At 39.5% G+C, this 18096-nt stretch overlaps 1 protein-coding gene across 2 annotated transcripts in view; it reads left to right on the top strand.

Annotated features, from left to right (window-relative positions):
• Positions 1–18096, top strand: part of CFH (complement factor H) — an 84313-nt gene that overhangs the window by 28170 nt on the left and 38047 nt on the right. For both annotated transcript variants that reach the window (XM_082425425.1, XM_082425426.1), the window contains 2 exons: positions 242–430; positions 870–1046. In XM_082425425.1, the coding sequence (XP_082281551.1) occupies positions 242–430; positions 870–1046 (366 nt within the window). The remainder of the gene's footprint in view (positions 1–241; positions 431–869; positions 1047–18096) is intronic.

The following is an 18096-nucleotide window of genomic DNA, read 5'->3' as shown; positions in this document are numbered from 1 at the left end:
AGCTCACATATAAATTTTATGTAATATGACCCACAAGACATAAGTTGATCTTGATTAGCAAGGACATCCTTACATACCTCAATCATCTGAGTTTTCTGTAACTTTTCTTTTCCTAGAAACTCTAATGCAATGAGGGTAATTAAGCTAATAGGAATATAATTCATAGATGAAACATCTGATCTCTAATTTGATGGCTTACTAAGGTAAAACATTATTCATACCTTTTTTTTTTTATTCCAAGTTAAACCTTGTGATTTTCCAGTAATAAAACATGGAAGGCTACATTATGCATATAGAGAATACTTTCCATCAAGGTTAGGTCAACAGTTCTCCTATCGCTGTGATCAGTATTTTGTGCCTGCTTCACGAAGTTCCTGGGATTACCTTACTTGCACACCACAAGGGTGGTCTCCAGAAGTACCGTGCCTCAGTAAGTAAACCTCTTTAATTTTATATGTATAAATCTTCCAAAGAGTGGAGCGACAATAGTACATAAGTGAGTACAATTAAGTCTTGCACAACAAAAAAAAGGCCAAGGGTCAAGTTCTGTGAGCAAAAAGACCCAAATAAGCCTTCTTTTTATGAGGAGCTCTCCATGGAAATCACATGAGAAATATAGAGACTTTACAAGAATATCTGCATCATTTACACATATTGTAATTATAACAACTAAAGATAAATAACATGGTATATTGATTTTTTTTCTTTTTTAACAAACACGTGGTAGTAGCTTTCATTTTCATTAAGTTATTTGTTCTTTTTGAATACTAATGCATTGTCAGGTAAATACTATAAAGTTAATTTTTAATGTGCTATTTTACCAAATATATGTTATTTTTTTTCTTTTCTATTGTCTTTATGATCCTTAGGACAATGTACTTTCAATTACTTGGAAAATGGACATTACCCAGATCACGAAAAAAAATATTTACAAGGTGAAACTGTAAGAGTTCACTGCTATAATGGCTACAGTCTTCAGAATTACCAGAACACAATGACCTGTACAGAGAATGACTGGTTTCCTCCTCCCAGATGCATCCGTGTCAGTGAGTAAACTGGTCCGAGATCCCAGTATATTTATAATTTTCTAAGACTCAGCTATATTATCCACTGCAAAATGTTTTTATCAACTTTTTCTTGTTTTGCCAAAAGACTTATTTAGTTTTATTTTTTACAAGTGTGTGTGTGTATGTACAGACTTCTTGATAAGTATATAACAAAATAAATGTGCTATTGATAGACATTAGTCAAGAATACAGGGGGGAAAAAAAAAAGCCACAAAGAAGAAACCTATAATAAAAGAGAGATGTCAGCAAGATGGCTGAATAGGAGTTTTACTGTCTCTCCTGATACAAACTTTGCCAATCATGAATCGATGAGAATATCTTTGTGGGATTCTAGGAGTCTAGCAGAGAAATTATAGCACACTGTTGGAGCACAGAGATTCAAGACTGAATGCATCAAAGAGGGTTAGAGGAACAGTTTCACTTTACCTGTGTCACCTGTCCCCTAAAGTAGCACAGCTTATTGCCCAGAGAGACCCCTTCATCACAGGATTTCACCTGTGGGGGAAAATAAGAGCATGTGAGTAAGGGCCAGCTTCCTCCACTTGCAATACTGATCAAAAGGCCCACTTCTCTCTCACCCCATCCAGAATACTGGGGTAATCTGCATGACTGAGGGGTGGGGAGAGGCCAGGAGTACAGCATCCAGGGCTAGAATTCATCAAGAGACAAGGATCCTACTGACCGTTTTGTAGACACCACCAGCTGGCTGAGGTAGAGGTGAAGAAGTTCAAGAAGATGACAGAGGGCCTGGGTCCCAGCACCCTCAGGGACCTCGCTGTGGCAGGACTGGAGATGCAGGTAAAACTGCTCCAGAGCCTGGGCCTAAAATCAACCCTCATCACCAATGGCTCCACCCCCATCAACCTCCTCTTTAACAAAACTTTGGGTCTGCTGGGGCTCAGGTCTGAGGCCCAGCCCCCAGCCAAGAAGGCAGCCTCGGGGCCCAGTGCCCAAGAGGGCTTGCTTCTCCCCTCCACTGCTGGCTCTCTAACTCTTAGAAGCAACAGGTCATGCCTTAGCCCCCTACTGCACTGACAAATAAAATTGACACTTCTGGGCATTTAAAAAAAAGGAAGCCCATCCTCTAACCATTGCAGACACCTAGTTTGTGAATCCTTCTCACCCATGGACACCCTCAACACATCCACATCCCCCTGCCCCATGGCCAGCTCCCTGTGTATGTCCCCAAGGTGGTGATGCAAACTTTTGCAGATGACTAGTGAGACATCTAGAAGCCAGCCTGACCCTGTGGGATTGTAAGAAAACACACAAACATGAGCATTTGTCATTGCCCCAGGGAAAGCAACCAGGAAGCTGTCAGCACACAGACTGGCTTTGCCAGATTGAGGGAAGCATACAAGCTTCAAAATTCTCTCCCATGAGGAATCAAGATGTGTGGAACAGGTGTGTCCTTAAAAAAGGTCTGGAAAAGCCTGTAGCAGTGTGACAGAATGTATTTTCCTCCCCAGTCAGTCTGTAGAGACTGGAGGAAGCAATTGCTTCTTTAAGTGTGAAGACAGCAACAGGCGACTTCAAGAAACAAAAAAATCAAAGGACTACAATACAAACAAAGGAACACAATAGTTTTCCATTAACTGACCTCAAATAATGGATATGTACAATTTATCTGATAGATGCTTCAATATAGTTACTTTAAAGAACTTCACTGAGATGCAAGAAAACACGGGCAATTCAAAGAAGTCAGATAAACAATAATTGAACAAAACCAGAAGTTTAACAGGGAGATAGAAAACATAAAAAAACAAAACAGTAATTCTGAAAGTAAAGAATACAATGAATGAAGTGATAAATACAATGGAGAGCATCAACCACAAACTATCAAGCAGAAAAAAAAAAAAAAACCTCATTTGAAAGTATCCTGTCAGAGTGAAGAGAGCCTACAGGAATGATTGGAGACCATCAAGAGAAACATTGTAGAGATTATGGGTGTCCCAGGAGAAGAATGGGAGAAAGAGCAGAAAGTTTATTTAAAGAAATAATGGCTGGGAAGACATGGACATTCAAAATCATGCATTTCATAAGTCCCCAAACAGATTCAAACAAGAGATATTCTATATACAAGACACATTGTAAAAAACTGTCTAAAATCAAAGGCAAAGAGAATTTTTGAAGCTGAGAGAAAAACCTCCACAAACAAAAGGGATTCCCCATAAAGATATAAGCAGGTTAATAAAACTGCAGAAACACTGCACACCAGGAGAGAGAGGGATGAAATATTCAAATTACTGAAAGAAAAAACCCTGCAACTGAAGAATTATTTGCCTGGAAAAGCAGTCTTGTAACAATGAAGGGGATATAAAGACTTTCCCAGACGAATAAAAACTGAAGGAATTCATTAGAACTAGATCTGTCTTACAAGAAATGCTGAAAGGAGTTCTTCAAGCTGAAAGAAAAAGATGTTAATTAGTAATTTGAAACCATGAGAATATACAACACATACAAAATAATGTAAATTGTGATATCAAAAACAAAATAGGTGGGGAGGAAAGTGAAAGGGTAAAGTTTGTATGCAATCAAAGTGAATTTGTTATCAGCTACAAATAGACCATTAAACCTATAAGATATTTTGTGTAAGCCTTGTGGTAACCACAAAACAAAACCCATTTTAGATACACAAAAGATAAAGGAATCAAAGTATACCACTACAGAAAATCATGAATTCTCTAAGAAAGGGTGCAAGAGAAAGACCAAGGAACAGTATTTACTATATAGCTGCCAGAAAACAGTTAATGAGATTGTATTAGTAAGCCCTTACCTATCAAGTAATAACATTAAAAGTAAATGAATTCTATTCTCCAATCAAAAGACAAAGAGAGTGCATAAAAAAAAGGGGGGGGGGAGACCAAACAGAAGATCCAACTATAAACTACCTAGAGGTAAAAACTAAACTGAAACTCACTTCAGCATTTAGGACACCCAAAGGTGTATGTTTATCCTGTATGGGACTCTCTGTGCTTCTTGGACTTGTAGTTTATTTATTTATTTATTTTTATAAGTGTCTAGTGACCTTATCTGTTTTTTATTTATTTATTTATTTATTTATTTATTTATTTATTTATGGCTGTGTTGGGTCTTCGTTTCTGCACGAGGGCTTTCTCTAGTTGTGGCAAGCGGGGGCCACTCTTCATCGTGGTGCGCGGGCGTCTCACTGTCGCGGCCTCTCTTGTTGCGGAGCACAGGCTCCAGACGCGCAGGCTCAGTAATTGTGGCTCATGGGCCCAGTTGCTCCGCGGCACGTGGGATCTTCCCAGACCAGGGCTCGAACCCGTGTCCCCTGCATTGGCAGGCAGATTCTCAACCACTGCGCCAACAGGGAAGGCCCATAGTTTAGTTTTATAAACTAAAACGAAGACTTATAGTTTTTGGCTGTGATCTCTTCAAATATTTTATCAGACTCTTTCTGTTTCTCTTCTTCTGAGACCCCTATAATTTCAATGTTGGTGTGTTTAATGTTGTCCCAGAAGTCTCTGAGACTGTCTCACTTCTTTTCATTCTTTATTCTGCTCCTTGACAGTTATTTCCACCATTCTATCTTCCAGCTCACTTATTTTTTCTTCTGCCTCAGTTACTCTGCTATTGATTCCTTCTAGTGTATTTTCCATTTTCAATTATTTTGTTTTTCACCACTGTTTGTTTATTCTTTAGTTCTTCTAGGTCCTTATTAAACATTTCTTGTATTTTCTTGATCCATTCTTCCATTCTATTTCTGAGATTTTGGATCATCTTTACTATCATTACTCTGAATTGACTTTCAGGTAGGTTGCTTTTTTCCTCTTCATTTATTTGGTCTTTTAGGTTTTTACCCTGCTCCTTTGTCTGTGACATATTTTTTGTCATCTCATTTTTTATTTTGATGTGTAGGGAGGGATGTGTTCATGTCTTTCTGGTTGTTTGGCCTGCTGTGTCCCGCACTGGAGTTTGCAGGCAGTTGGGTTGAGCCAGATCTTGGTGCCGAAATGAGGACCTCTGCGAGATCTCATACCAATTAATATTCCCTGGGTGCTGAAATTCACTGTTAGTCCAGTGGCTTGGACTGGTCGCTCTCACCACAGGAGTTCAGACCCAATCCCTGGCCTGGGAACCAAGACCCCGCAAGCCATGCAGCATGGCAAAAAAAAAGAAAAGAAAAGAAAAAAAGGCCAGAAAAGGCCTTGGGGGTGGCAGGGATTAGGCTCAGGGCCTGTGCTGCCAGAGGGGGCCCAGGAGTGTGGAGTTTCAGGCCCAGGCCTTCAGCAGGTTTGCCAGGTCAGAGTGGGCAGGGGAGACACTGACCATGTTCCCTTCTTATCTCCTGATCCCCTGAAGGTCTCTCCCCATCTCCACTGATTCTCTCACTGTGAGTTGGCCCCTCCAAGCATGGTAACACCTCCCCTCCCCCAGCTGCCCCTCAGGCGTGCCAGTCCCATCCCATCTCTACTTTTCCTCTCCTCCTCCTCCCCCGACCCCCACGTCCTACCTGGTCACATAGGGATTCCTCTCTTCCCCTTAGGTGTCCAAGGTCCCCCACCAGCACCTACTAGGTGCCCTAGTTATGAGGAGACACGAACTCTGCATCCTCCTACTCCTCCATCTTATCCATCCTATGTCTTTTTATTGAAGAATGTAATCCATTTTTTAAAAAAATTATTTATTTATTTACTTTTGGCTGCATTGGGTCTTCATTGGGTTGCACGAGCTTCTCATTGCAGTGGCTTATCTTGTTGCAGAGCACGGGCTCTAGGCTCGAGGGCTTTAGTAGTTGTGGCTCTCGGGCTCTAGAGCACAGGCTCAGTTGTAGCACACAGGCTTAGTTGCTCCCTGGCATGTGGGATCTTCCCAGACCAGGGCTCGAACCCATGTCCCCCTCATTGGCAGGTGGATTCTTAACCACTGCACCACCAGGGAAGCCCAATCCATTTTTATTTAGAGTAATTATTGATAGGTAATGACTTACTAATACCATCTCTTTTTTTAAGACTCTTTTGTAGTTTCCTAATTCCTTTCTTCCTCTCTGACTGCCTTCCTTTGTGAATTAATGATTTTTATAGTAGTATGCTTTTAATAAACTTCTCTTTACCTTTTGTGAATCTAGTGTGGTTTCTTGCTTTGTGTTTACCATGAGACTTAAATAAAACATCTTATAGAGACAGCAGTCTATTTTATACTGATGAAACGTGAGCATCAACCACATACAAAAACTCTTTCCTTTTACCCTCCACCCTTTTATATTTTTGATGTCATGATTTGCCTCTTTTTATGGTGTGTACTTATTAGCAAATAGTTGTTGCTATCGTTATTTTTATATTCTTGTCCTTTAACTTTAATATGTTAAGTGTTTAACATTCCATATCAAAGTCCTAGAGTATTCTGTATGTGGCTGTATACTTAAATTTACCAGTGTACTGTGTATTTTCATGTTATTAATTAGCATTCTTTTACTTTAGCTTGAATAATTCCTTTCAGTGTTTCTAGTAAGACAGGACTAGTGGTGTTCAATTCCCTCAGTATTTGTTGGTCTGGGGAAGTCTTTATCTTCCATTCATTTCCGAATGACATTTTCCAAATAAAGTATTCTCGGTTGGCAGTTTTCTCTTTCAGCACTTGGCTCTCTCCTGGCCCACTAGGTTTCTGCTAAGAAATCTACTTAGAGCCATATGAGGGTTCTGTTGTAAGTTCCAAGGTCTCTTTCTCAGGATGCCTTTAAGACTTCTCTTTTTTTCTTTGATTTATTTCTGTTTTATTATAATATGTGTTGTAGAGGACCTTTTTATATCGATTTTGTTTGGTCACCTAAAAATGTTATGAACTTAGATATTCAAATCTCACCCTTGATTTGGGAAGTTTTCAGCCATTATTTCTTTAACTAAGCTTTCTGCCCCCATTTCCACCTTTTCTCCTCTGGAATTTCAATAATTCACAGATTGGTTCTGTTGATGACATACCATATATCATGTAGCCTTTCTTAATTCTTTTTCATTCTTTTTTCTTTGTTCTCCTCTGACTGGATAACTTCAGTATATCTGTCATCTATCTTACAGATTCCTTCTGCTTGTTTCGTTCTGTTGTTGATGCTACTCTATTGCATTTTCATTTCATCATTGGATTTTTCAGCACCAGAATTTCTCTTTGGTTCTTTTTTGGGATTTCTATCTTTTTGGTAAACTGCTCATTTTGTTCATGTATTGTTTTCCTGATGTTTTTCAGTTGTCTTCCTGTATTTTCTGGTAGCACACTGAGTTATTTAAAACAGCTATTTTGAATTCTCCATTGGGTAAATCACAGATCTCCAATCTTTGAGTTTGAATACTGAAGATTTTTGTGATACTTTGTTGATGCCATGTTACTTGATTTCATGTTCCTTGAAGTTAAGTGTTGTTGTGTTTGCTTTGGAAGTACCAGTCTCCTTTGGGGGTGAGACAACTTCCTTCAGCCCTGCTACAGACTTTTAGACTATCTCAGATCTTCTATGGGAACACCAGCTCACACTTCTTCTCCCTCTAGTGGCAGAACTTCTGTGCTTGTGTGCCTTGTCTAGATCCTACAATGCACCAGGATGGGTGCTGACAGCCTGTCTTTTGTTTCCCCAAAGATGGCACTACATCTTAATCTTCTATTCTCTCCCTGGCCCACAGATTTGAGCCAAATTTCTGTGCATGCTCACTAGCTGTCTATCAAAGCTTGCTTTTACCTCCAATGTCAGTTGTGCCCACAGGGGTTGGCCACAAGATGAGAGGGTGTGTGAGTGAGGCAGACAGAGCCCTGAAGGGGCCAGTGGGCCAGTTGAGTGAACAGGAAGGTGAGGCAGTTCCAGCAGCTTTTGATTGAGTTCTTCGATGGAGTTTGCAATACAGTTAGTAGGATCAGCCTCCCTTTAATGCTCTGTAAGTGTCCAGTCTTCTGCTTTCATAGCCTCTTCCTGACTCCCAGACATATAGCTCATTATTAGTACTCTGGATGGAATGAAAGAGAAATGAGCCTTTTGGCAGGTCCCATACAGATGGGGAAGCTGCAAGATCATACACATACTCCCCTGCGGGAGAAATCAGGGGCCCAGGAAGTTTTCTATTAGCCTTAAGCTGTGCCTCCTTTGGGGGAGGGGTGATGAAGGTAAAGTTAAGCTGTTCCTCTTACCCAGTCCAATGAATCCAAACTCATATTTTTTTTTCTCCAGTGTGTGCTGGAGCTCCTCCTGTGGAAACCTGGACTTTCACATAAGGACTCTCCTCCATGTGTGATTGTATAAGATAGTGTTTCCAGTGACTCCTGGACTGAGGCTGAGTGAGGCTAGAGCTGGTTCATGGGCCACTGCAGACACCACAGTCTGGACAGAGACCTGTCTGCCTTTTATTTCATGCATATGTGGGTGAGACTCCTCCTGGGTCCCTTGGCATATTGTGTTGAGTCCCACACCTCCCTCAAAGACAGGTTTGTCTGTGGATGGATGTCAAATTTCTGTTATTGGTTCAGGAACAAAAACAATGAATGTCTTGTGCCTCCAAGATCCCATGTTTTCTGGTAAGGGTTTAAAGTCTATTTTGTCTAACACAAATATCACTAGCCCTGCTTTCTTTTGGTTACCATTTTCATGGAATATCACTTTTTCATCCCTATATTTTCAGCCTGTGTTTTTCCTTAAAGTTAAAGTTAGTTTCTTATAGAAAACATAAAGGTGGATCTTGTATTTTTATCCATGCATCCAGTTTATGTCTTTTATTGTTGCATTTAATATATTTACATTTAAAGTATTTTTGTTGATAATTTTTTACTTTTACCATTTTATTACTTATTTTCTGTTTGTCTTGTAGTTCTTTTGTCTCTCTTTTTCTTTCTTGCTATCTTCCTTTGTGTTTCATTGGGTTTGTTTCCTTATTTGTTTGTTTGTTTGTTTGTCAGTTTAAATAGGCTTTGATTCCTTTCTCTTATCCTTGATGTAATGTATAGGTATACTCTTGTTGGGGCTTACATAAAATATCTAATTTTTACAGCTATAAACTTGTATCTCTCTCCCCTTCCATGTTAAGTTGTTGACACCACAATTTACATCCAATTTTGTTTGTAACCATTTATATAATTTGTTATATTTATTCATAATACTTTTGTCTTTTAACTTTTATACTAGCATTAAAAGTGACTTGGGGGGACAGAATCAAGGTGGTGTTGTGGAGAGACGTGGAGTTAGCATCTTCCCACCACTAGGGTGCCTGCCAGCTGCTGGTGGGGGACCCTGACCCCCCAGGAGACAGGAAGAACCCCCAGGTGAACGTGTAGGATGTGGGGCGGATGGAAGGGGGAGGAGAAGTGGAGGCCAGACAGGATTGGCACCCCAGAGGTCAGGGAGATCAGGAGAGGCAGGTGGGAGGGACACTTGGGAGGAGTAGGAGACGAGCAGAGGGCATTGGCCCCACCCACTCTAGCCCAGGAAGCCTGCTGGGCTCCCAGGTGAGGTTCCCCTGCCCTCTGAGATGAGGGGTGGGGGACATGCCTTGGCCCCTTATGTTCCTTGAGCCTAAGCCCCACCCCCCACAGCTCCCAGGGCCTTTTCTAGCCCTGTGGGTCCTGAGCATTGGCCCCACCCACCACCCAAACCTCACCCTTGCTTAGACCCTGCCCTCCACAGCCAAGGCTTTCCTGCTCCTTTTTTTTTCATTTTCTCCTTTCTTTTTTTTTTTTTTCTTCTTTTCCCTCCTCTGCTTTTGTACTATTGTGGTACTGATGTACTTCCCAGTTGTTGATTCATCTGTATTTTTATTTTTATATTCTTTCTAATATATCTGTTAGTTTCCTAGTCTAATTTTATTTTTTACTTTGTTATTGTTCTCTTTTTTTTTTTTTTGCCACCCCATGTGGCTTGGGGGATCTTGGATGCCCCATGGGCCAGGGGCTGGGCAAAGCTCCTTCTGTGGGAGCTCGGAGTCCAAACCATGGGACTATCAGAGAACCTAAGACCACAGGGAATATTCATCAGAGTGAGGCCTCAGGGAGGTCCTCATCTCAGCATCAAGACCCAGGTCTACCCAACAGCCTACAAATTCCAGTGTTGGAAGCCTCAGGCCAAACAACAGTAAGATAGGAGCACAATCCCACTCATAAAAAAAATTTTAAAAAGAGGCAGCAAAAAAATATGTCACAGATGAAGGGGCAAGGTAAAAAAGTACAAGACCAAATAAATGAAGAGGAAATAGGCAATCTACCTGAAAAATAACTCAGAGTAATGATAGTAAAGATGATCCAGAATCTCGGAAATAGAATGGAGGCACAGATTGAGAAAATACAAGAAATGTTTAACAAAGGTCTAGAAGAACTAAAGAACAAACAAACAGAGATGAACAACACAATAACTGAAATGAAAAATACACTGGAAGGAATCAGTAACAAAATAGCTGAGGCAGAAGAACAAACAGGTGAGCTGGAAGACAAAATGGTGCAAATAACTGCTGAGGAGCAGAATAAAGAAAAAAGAATGAAAACAATGAAGACAATCTCAGAGACCTCTGGGACAACACTAAACATATCACATTCGAATTATAGGAGTCCCAGAAGAGGAAGAGAAAAAGAAAGGGTCTGAGAAAATATTTGAAGAGATTATAGTGGAAAACTTCCCTAACATGGGAAAGAAAATAGTCACTCAATTCCAGGAAGCACAGAGAGTCCCATACAAGATAAACCCATGGAGAAGCACACTAAGACATATATTAATCAAATATCAAAAATTAAATTCAAAGAAAAAATACTAGAAGCAGCAAGGGAAAAGCAACAAATAACGTTCAAGGGACTCCCCATAAGGTTATCAGCTGATTTTTCAGCAGAAACTCTGCAGGCCAGAAGGAATTGGCAGGATATACTTAAAGTGATGAAAGAGAAAAACCTACAACCAAGATTACTCTACCTGCAAAGATCTCATTCAGATTTGATGGAGAAATCAAAAGCTTTTTAGGCAAGCAAAGGCTAAGAGAATTCAGCACCACCAACCCAGCATTACAACAAATGCTAATGAAACTTCTCTAGGTGGGAAGCACAAGAGAAGAAAAAGATCCACAAAAACAAACCCAAAACAATTGAGAAAATGGTAATAGGAACATACATATTGATAATAACCTTGAATGTAAATGGGTTAAATGCCCCAATCAAAAGACACAGACTGACTGAATGGATACAAAAACAAGACCCATATATATGCTGTCTACAAGAGACCTACTTAAGACCTAGGGACACATACAGACTGAAAGTGAAGGGATGGAAAAAGATATTCCATGCAAATGGAAATCAGAAGGAAGCTGGAGTAGCATTACTTGTATCAGATAAAATAGACTTTAAAATAAAGCCTATTACAAGAGATAAGGAGGGACACTACATAATCATCAAAGGATCAATCCAAGAAGATATAACAATTATAAATGTTTATGCACTCAACATAGGAGCACTTCAATACATAAGGCAAATGTTAGCAACCATGAAAAGAGAAATTGACAGTAACACAATAATAGTAGGGGACTTTAACACCCCACTTACACCAATGGACAGATCATCCAGACAGAAAATAAATAAGAAACGCAAGCTTTAAATGACACAATAAGCCAGATATTTAATTGATATTTATAGAACATTCCACCCAAAAGTGGCAGAATACACTTTCTTCTCAAGTGCACACAGAACATTCTCCAGGATAGATCACATCTGGAGTCACAAATCAAGCCCTGGAAAATTTAAGAAAATTGAAATCATATCAAGCATCTTTTCTGACCACAACGCTATGGGATTGGAAATCAATTACAGGAAAAATACTGTAAAAAATACAAATACATGGAGGCTAAACAGTGCACTACTAAATAACCAAGAGATCACTGAAGAAATCAAAGAAGAAATTTAAAAATACCTAGAAACAAATGACAACGAAAACACGATGACCCAAAACCTATGGGACACAGAAAAAGCAGTCTAAGACGGAGAGAAGTTTATAGCAATTCAATCTCACCTCAAGAAACAAGAAAAATCTCAAATAAACAATCTAACCCTACACTTAAAACAACTAGAGAAAGAAGAACAAAGAAAACCCAAACTCAGTAGAAGGAAAGAAATAACGATCAGAGCAGAAATAAATGAAATAGAAACAAAGAAAACAATAGCAAAGATCAGTAAAACTAAAAGCTTGTTCTTTGAGAAGATAAACAAAATTGATAAACCTTTAGCCAGACTCATCAAGAAAAAAAGGGAGAAGACTCAAATCAATAAAACTAGAAATGAAAAAGGAGAAATCAAAACTGACACAGCAGAAATACAAAGGATTGTAAGAGACTACTACAAACAGCTATATGCCTATAAAATGGACAAACATGAAGAAATGGACAAATTCTTGGAAAAGTGCAACCTTCCAAGACTGAACCAGGAAGAAATAGAAAACATAAACAGACCAATTACAAGTAATGGAATTGAAATTGTAATTTAAAATCTTCCAACAAACAAAAGTCCAGGGCAGATGGCTTCATGGGCAAATTCTATCAAACTTTTAGAGAAGAGCTAACACCCATCCTTCTCAAATGCTCCCAAAAAATTTCAGAGAAAGGTACACACCCAAGCTCATTCTATGAAGCCACCATCGCCCTGATACCAAAACCAGACAAAGATATCACAGAAAAAGAACATTACAGGCCAATATCACTGATGAACATAGATGCGAAAATCCTCAACAAAGTACTAGCAAACAGAATCCAACAACACATTAAAAGGATCATACACCATGATCAACTGGGATTTATCACAGGGATGAAAGGATTCTTCAATATACACAGATCAATCAATGTGATACACCACATTAACAAATTAAAGAATAAAAACCATTTGATCATCTCAATAGATGCAGAAAAATCTTTTGACAAAATTCATCAGCAATTTATGATAAAAACTCTCCAGAAAATGGACATAGAAGGAACTTACCTCAATATAATAAAGGCCATATATGACAAACCCACAGCAAGCATCATACTCGATCATGAAAAACTGAAAACATTTCCACTAAGATCAGCAACAAGACAAGGATGTCCACTCTCGCCACTCTTCTTCAACATAGTTTTGGAATTCCTAGCCATTTCAATCAGAGAAGAAAAAGAAATAAAGGGAATATACATTGGAAAAGAAGAAGTAAAATTGTCAGTGTTCACAGAAGACATGATACTATACATAGAAAATCCTAAGGATGCCACCAGAAAACTACTAGAAGTAATCAATGAATTTGGTAAGGTTGCAGGATACAAAATTAATGCACAGAAATCTCTGGCATTCCTATACACCAACAGTGAAAAATCAGAAAGAGAAATTAAGGAAACACTCCCATTTACCATTGCAACAAAAAGAATAAAATATCTAGGAATAAACCTGCCTAAGGAGGCAAAAGACTTGTACTCAGAAAACTATAAAACACTAATGAAAGAAATCAAAGATGACATAAACAGATGGAGAAATATATCATGTTCTTGGATTGGAAGAATCAATATTGTGAAAATGACTATATTACCCAAAGAAATCTACAGATTCAATGCAATCCCTATCAAACTACCAATGGCATTCTTCACAGAATTAGAACAAAAAATTTTACAATTTGTAGGGAAAAATAAAAGACCCCAAATAACCAAAGCAATCTTGAGAAAGAAAAACGGAGTTGGAGGAATCAGGCTCCCCGACTTCAAACTATACCACAAAGCTACAGTAATCAAGACAGGATGGTACAGGCATAAAAACAAATATAGATCAATGGTGCAGCATAGAATGCCCAGAGGTAAACCCACACACATATGGGCAACTAATTTATGACAAAGGAGGCAAGAACATATAATGGAGAAAAGACAGCGTCTTCAATAAATAGTGCTGGGAAAACGGGACAGCTACATGTAAAAGAATGAAATTAGAACACACCTTAGCACCATACACAAAAATAAACTCAAAATGGATTAAAGACTTAAATGTAACACCAGACACTATAAACTCTTAGAAGAAAAACACTCTTTGATATAAACCACAGCAAGATCTTTTTTGACCCACCTCTTAGAGTAACAGAAATAAAAACAAAGATAAACAAATGGTTTATCATAATTATGGTTAAACATAATTAAACTTAAAAGCTTTTGCACAGCAAAGGAAACCATAAACAAGACAAAATGACAACCCTCAGAATGGGAGAAAATATTTGCAAATGAAACAACAGAGAAAGGATTAATCTCCAAAATATACAAACAGCTCATGGAGCTCAATATCAAAAAAACAAATAATCCAGTTAAAAAATGAGCAGAAGACCTAAGTAGACATTTCAACAAAGAAGACATACAGATGGCCAAGGGGCACATGAAAGGATGCTCAACATCACTAATTATTAGAGAAATGCAAATCAAAACTGCAATGAGGTATCACCTCACACCAGTCAAAATGGCCATTATCAAAAAATCTAGAAACAATAAATGCTGGACAGGGTGTGGTGAAAAGGGAACCCTCCTGCACTGTTGGTGGGAATGTAAATTGATACAACCACTATGGAGAACAATATGGAGGTTCCTTAAAAAACTAAAAATAGAACTACCATATGACCCAGCAATCCCACTACTGGGCATATACCCTGAGAAAACCATAATTCTAAAGAGACATGTACCACAATGTTCATTGCAGCACTATTTACAATAGCCAGGACATGGAAGCAACCTAAATGTCCATCAACAGATGAATGGATAAAGAAGATGTGGCACAGCTATACAACAGAATATTACTCAACCATAAAAAGAAACGAAATTGAGTTATTTTTAGTGAGGTGGATGGACCTAAGAGTCTGTCATACAGAGTGAAGTAAGTCAGAAAGAGAAAAGCAAATACCGTATGCTAACACATATATATGGAATCTAAAAAAAAACAAAAAACAAAAAGGTACTGATGGACCTAGTTGCAGGGCAGGAATAAAGATGTAGACATAGAGAATGGACTTTGAGGACACGGGGTGGGAGGGGGAGATAAGGCAAAGTAAGAGTAGCACCGACATATATACAGTACCAAATGTAAAATAGCTAGTGGGAAGCAGCAGCATAGCACAGGGAGATCAGATCGGTGCTTTGCGATGACCTAGAGGGGTGGCATAGGGAGGATGGGAGGGAGGCTCAAGAGGGAGGGGATATGGGGACACGTGTACTCATATGGCTGATTCACTTTGGTGTACGACAGAAACTAACACAGTATTGTGAAGCAATTATACTCCAATAAAGATCTATTTTTTAAAAAAGTTATTTACCCATCACTGTATTCTATATTTGTCTCTATATTTACCATTACCAATGAGTGTCATACTTTCTTATGCTATTGTGCTGGTGTTTAGCACCCTTCTTTTTCAACTTGAAGAACTGCCTTTAACATTTCTTGGTATGCACATCTAGTGGCGATAAACTCCCTAAGCATTTGTGTGTCTGGTAATATTTGTACCTCCCCTTTATTTGTGATGGTCCAATTTGCTGGTGTAGTATTCTTAGCAGTTTTTTCTTTCAGCACTTTGAGTATATCATCCCACTCCCTTCTGGCCTTCAACGTTTCTGCTATAAAATCACCTGGTAGTTTTACGGTTCCCTTCTTTGTGATGTTTCCTATTGCTGTTTTCAATATTTTACTTTGTCTTTGACTCTAGACAATTTGATTATGTGTATCAGTCGGGGGGGTTGTATGTTTCATCTTACTTCATTCGGGCTTACTGGATCTGGATGTCTATTTCCTTTCCCAGATTTAGTGCATTTTCAGTTGTTTTAGTATGTTTGATTCAGTTTTCTGCCCCTTTCCCTCTCTCTTGTCCTTCTCAGTCTTCTGTAACATATATATTGATCATTTTGGTGGTGTCCCATAAGTGCCGTAACCTATGATCACATTTTTTTATTGTTTTTTCTTTTTGCTCCTCTGACTCAATTATTTTTAGTGACCTCTGCGTCCACTGATCCTTTTTTCTTCTTGTTCTAGTCCGTTGTTGAACCCCTCTGTTTAATTTTTCAGTTTATTTATCACATTTTCCAGTTCTACCATTTCTCTTTTGGTAATTTCTATATTTTCTATCTCTCTGTTGAAATTCTTACTTTGTACACGTATGTTTACATGTAAGCATGTATGTTTACATTTATGTTTTACGTATGTAAGCATGTGTGTTTACGTATGCTTACATGTAAGCACACATGTTTACATGTAAGCATGGTTATGATGGCTATTTTGTGGGTTTTGGGGTTTCTGTTTGTTTGTTTTGGGGTTTTTTGCCATTGCAAAATGCATTTCATTTCTAAATATTTCCTAGTAATAAACCCACAAGCTTTAGTTACAAGAGGGCGAACATCAGAAGCAAGGGAAGAAGCTGAGTACTTAGGCTTGGACATGGAAGCTGCCCGTGACACTCACCTGGGACATATGCCAGGCCCAAACCACCTCTGCTTTACTCTTTTGTCAAATTTTTTGCTCTATGACTGCTATTTTGAATGTCTGTTGGGGAAATCACCTGTCTCCATTTCGTTAGTGTTGGTTTATAGATACTTATCTTTTTTTTTTTTTTTAAATTAATTAATTTATTTATTTTTGGCTGTGTTGTGTCTTCGTTTCTGTGCGAGGGCTCTCTCCAGTTGTGGCAAGCGGGGGCCACTCTTCATCGCAGTGCGCGGGCCTCTCACCATTGCGGCCTCTCCCGTTGGGAGCATAGGCTCCAGACGCACAGGCTCAGCAGTTGTGGCCCACGGGCCCAGTTGCTCCGCGGCATGTGGGGTCCTCCCAGACCAGGGCTTGAACCCGTGTCCCCCGCATTGGCAGGCAGACTCTCAACCACTGCGCCACCAGGGAAGCCCTATAGATACTTATCTTGTTCTTCTGACTGGAACGTATTTCTCTATTATTATTTTTCTCGAATCTCTGTTTTGATATCTGTGCATTAGATTAAACACCCACAACTCCTAGTCTTCACAGACTGGACTCATAAGTAGAAAGCCTTCGTCAATCAGCCTGGCCAGAGATTCTGGATGCCTCTCTAACCTCTATGCTCATCCAAACTGCTGTCTTTGTACTTAGCATCTTCCAGGGGTCTAGAGTATGCCAACTCCCATCTACGTCCTGAGACAGGTGAGCTAGAAGCCAGAAAAGCTGGTGAAGCTGGGAGCTGGAGTTTATCCCCTCACTCACTCTGCACTGAGCTGAGGAGAAGGGCTGTGGAAATGCCTGCATGCTCCTTCAAACCCTGTGCTCTTCCAAACCATGATTTTGCTCTCTGTAGTCCCCAGGCACCAACAAATTCTGGGCTTCATCAGCTCTCAGAGAGAGGTTAGTTAGGAGCCAGTTCCTTAGGCAGCAGCTAGAAAAGATGAGGGTCTAGATGTGTAGTCTAACTCCTTCCATGGAGAAACTGGGAGCTGCTCACTCTGCACTAAGCTAGGGGATGACCTGTGAGCAGTGCTAGCGCAGCCATTCCTAACTGCCACTTTGTCCTCAGTAGTCCCAGGGGACTGGAAATGCTGGGCCCTCCCAGAGGCAGGTGAGTTAGAAGCCAGACCCTGGACTAGCCGTTGGAAAACTGGAGCCCTAGATTGTGGTTCAAACTTTTTGCTCCTCCAGGAGAAGCTGGGAGTTGAGGGTTCCCTCCCAATTATATGGTGCTGTGCCTAGGTGGGGTTTATTGTGAGAGTGTGTCTCAGTTTTTCCTAACAGTTAGGATTTTAGCATTTTCTCACTTGCCTTGAATGCAGGAGCCTCTCAACCAGTGTTTTGAATAATGGGAGCTGATACGTGCATAGCTGTTAATTCAGTGCGTCTGTGGGGAGAGGGAGAGGCCGAGGCATCCTACTCCCCCGTCTTACTAATGTCACTCTATTCTTTCAAATTTATATATGTTGTGTTTGTTTGCTTTTCTTTTTATAATTTTAAGTAAAAAGAATTATAGATTTTCAATCTTTATTTTCTATTATTGCTATTTAATGTTAAAATTCCCCTCTCAGCACACTTTCTTGTCATTTCATAAATCTCATAAAATTTTACTTATCATGTTTTTATT

The sequence above is a fragment of the Balaenoptera physalus genome (assembly GCF_965194825.1).
Source record: "Balaenoptera physalus genome assembly, chromosome: 1".
Taxonomy (NCBI): domain Eukaryota; kingdom Metazoa; phylum Chordata; class Mammalia; order Artiodactyla; family Balaenopteridae; genus Balaenoptera; species Balaenoptera physalus.
Note: the sequence above shows the minus strand (reverse complement) of the source record. Positions and strands in the feature narration are given on the sequence as shown.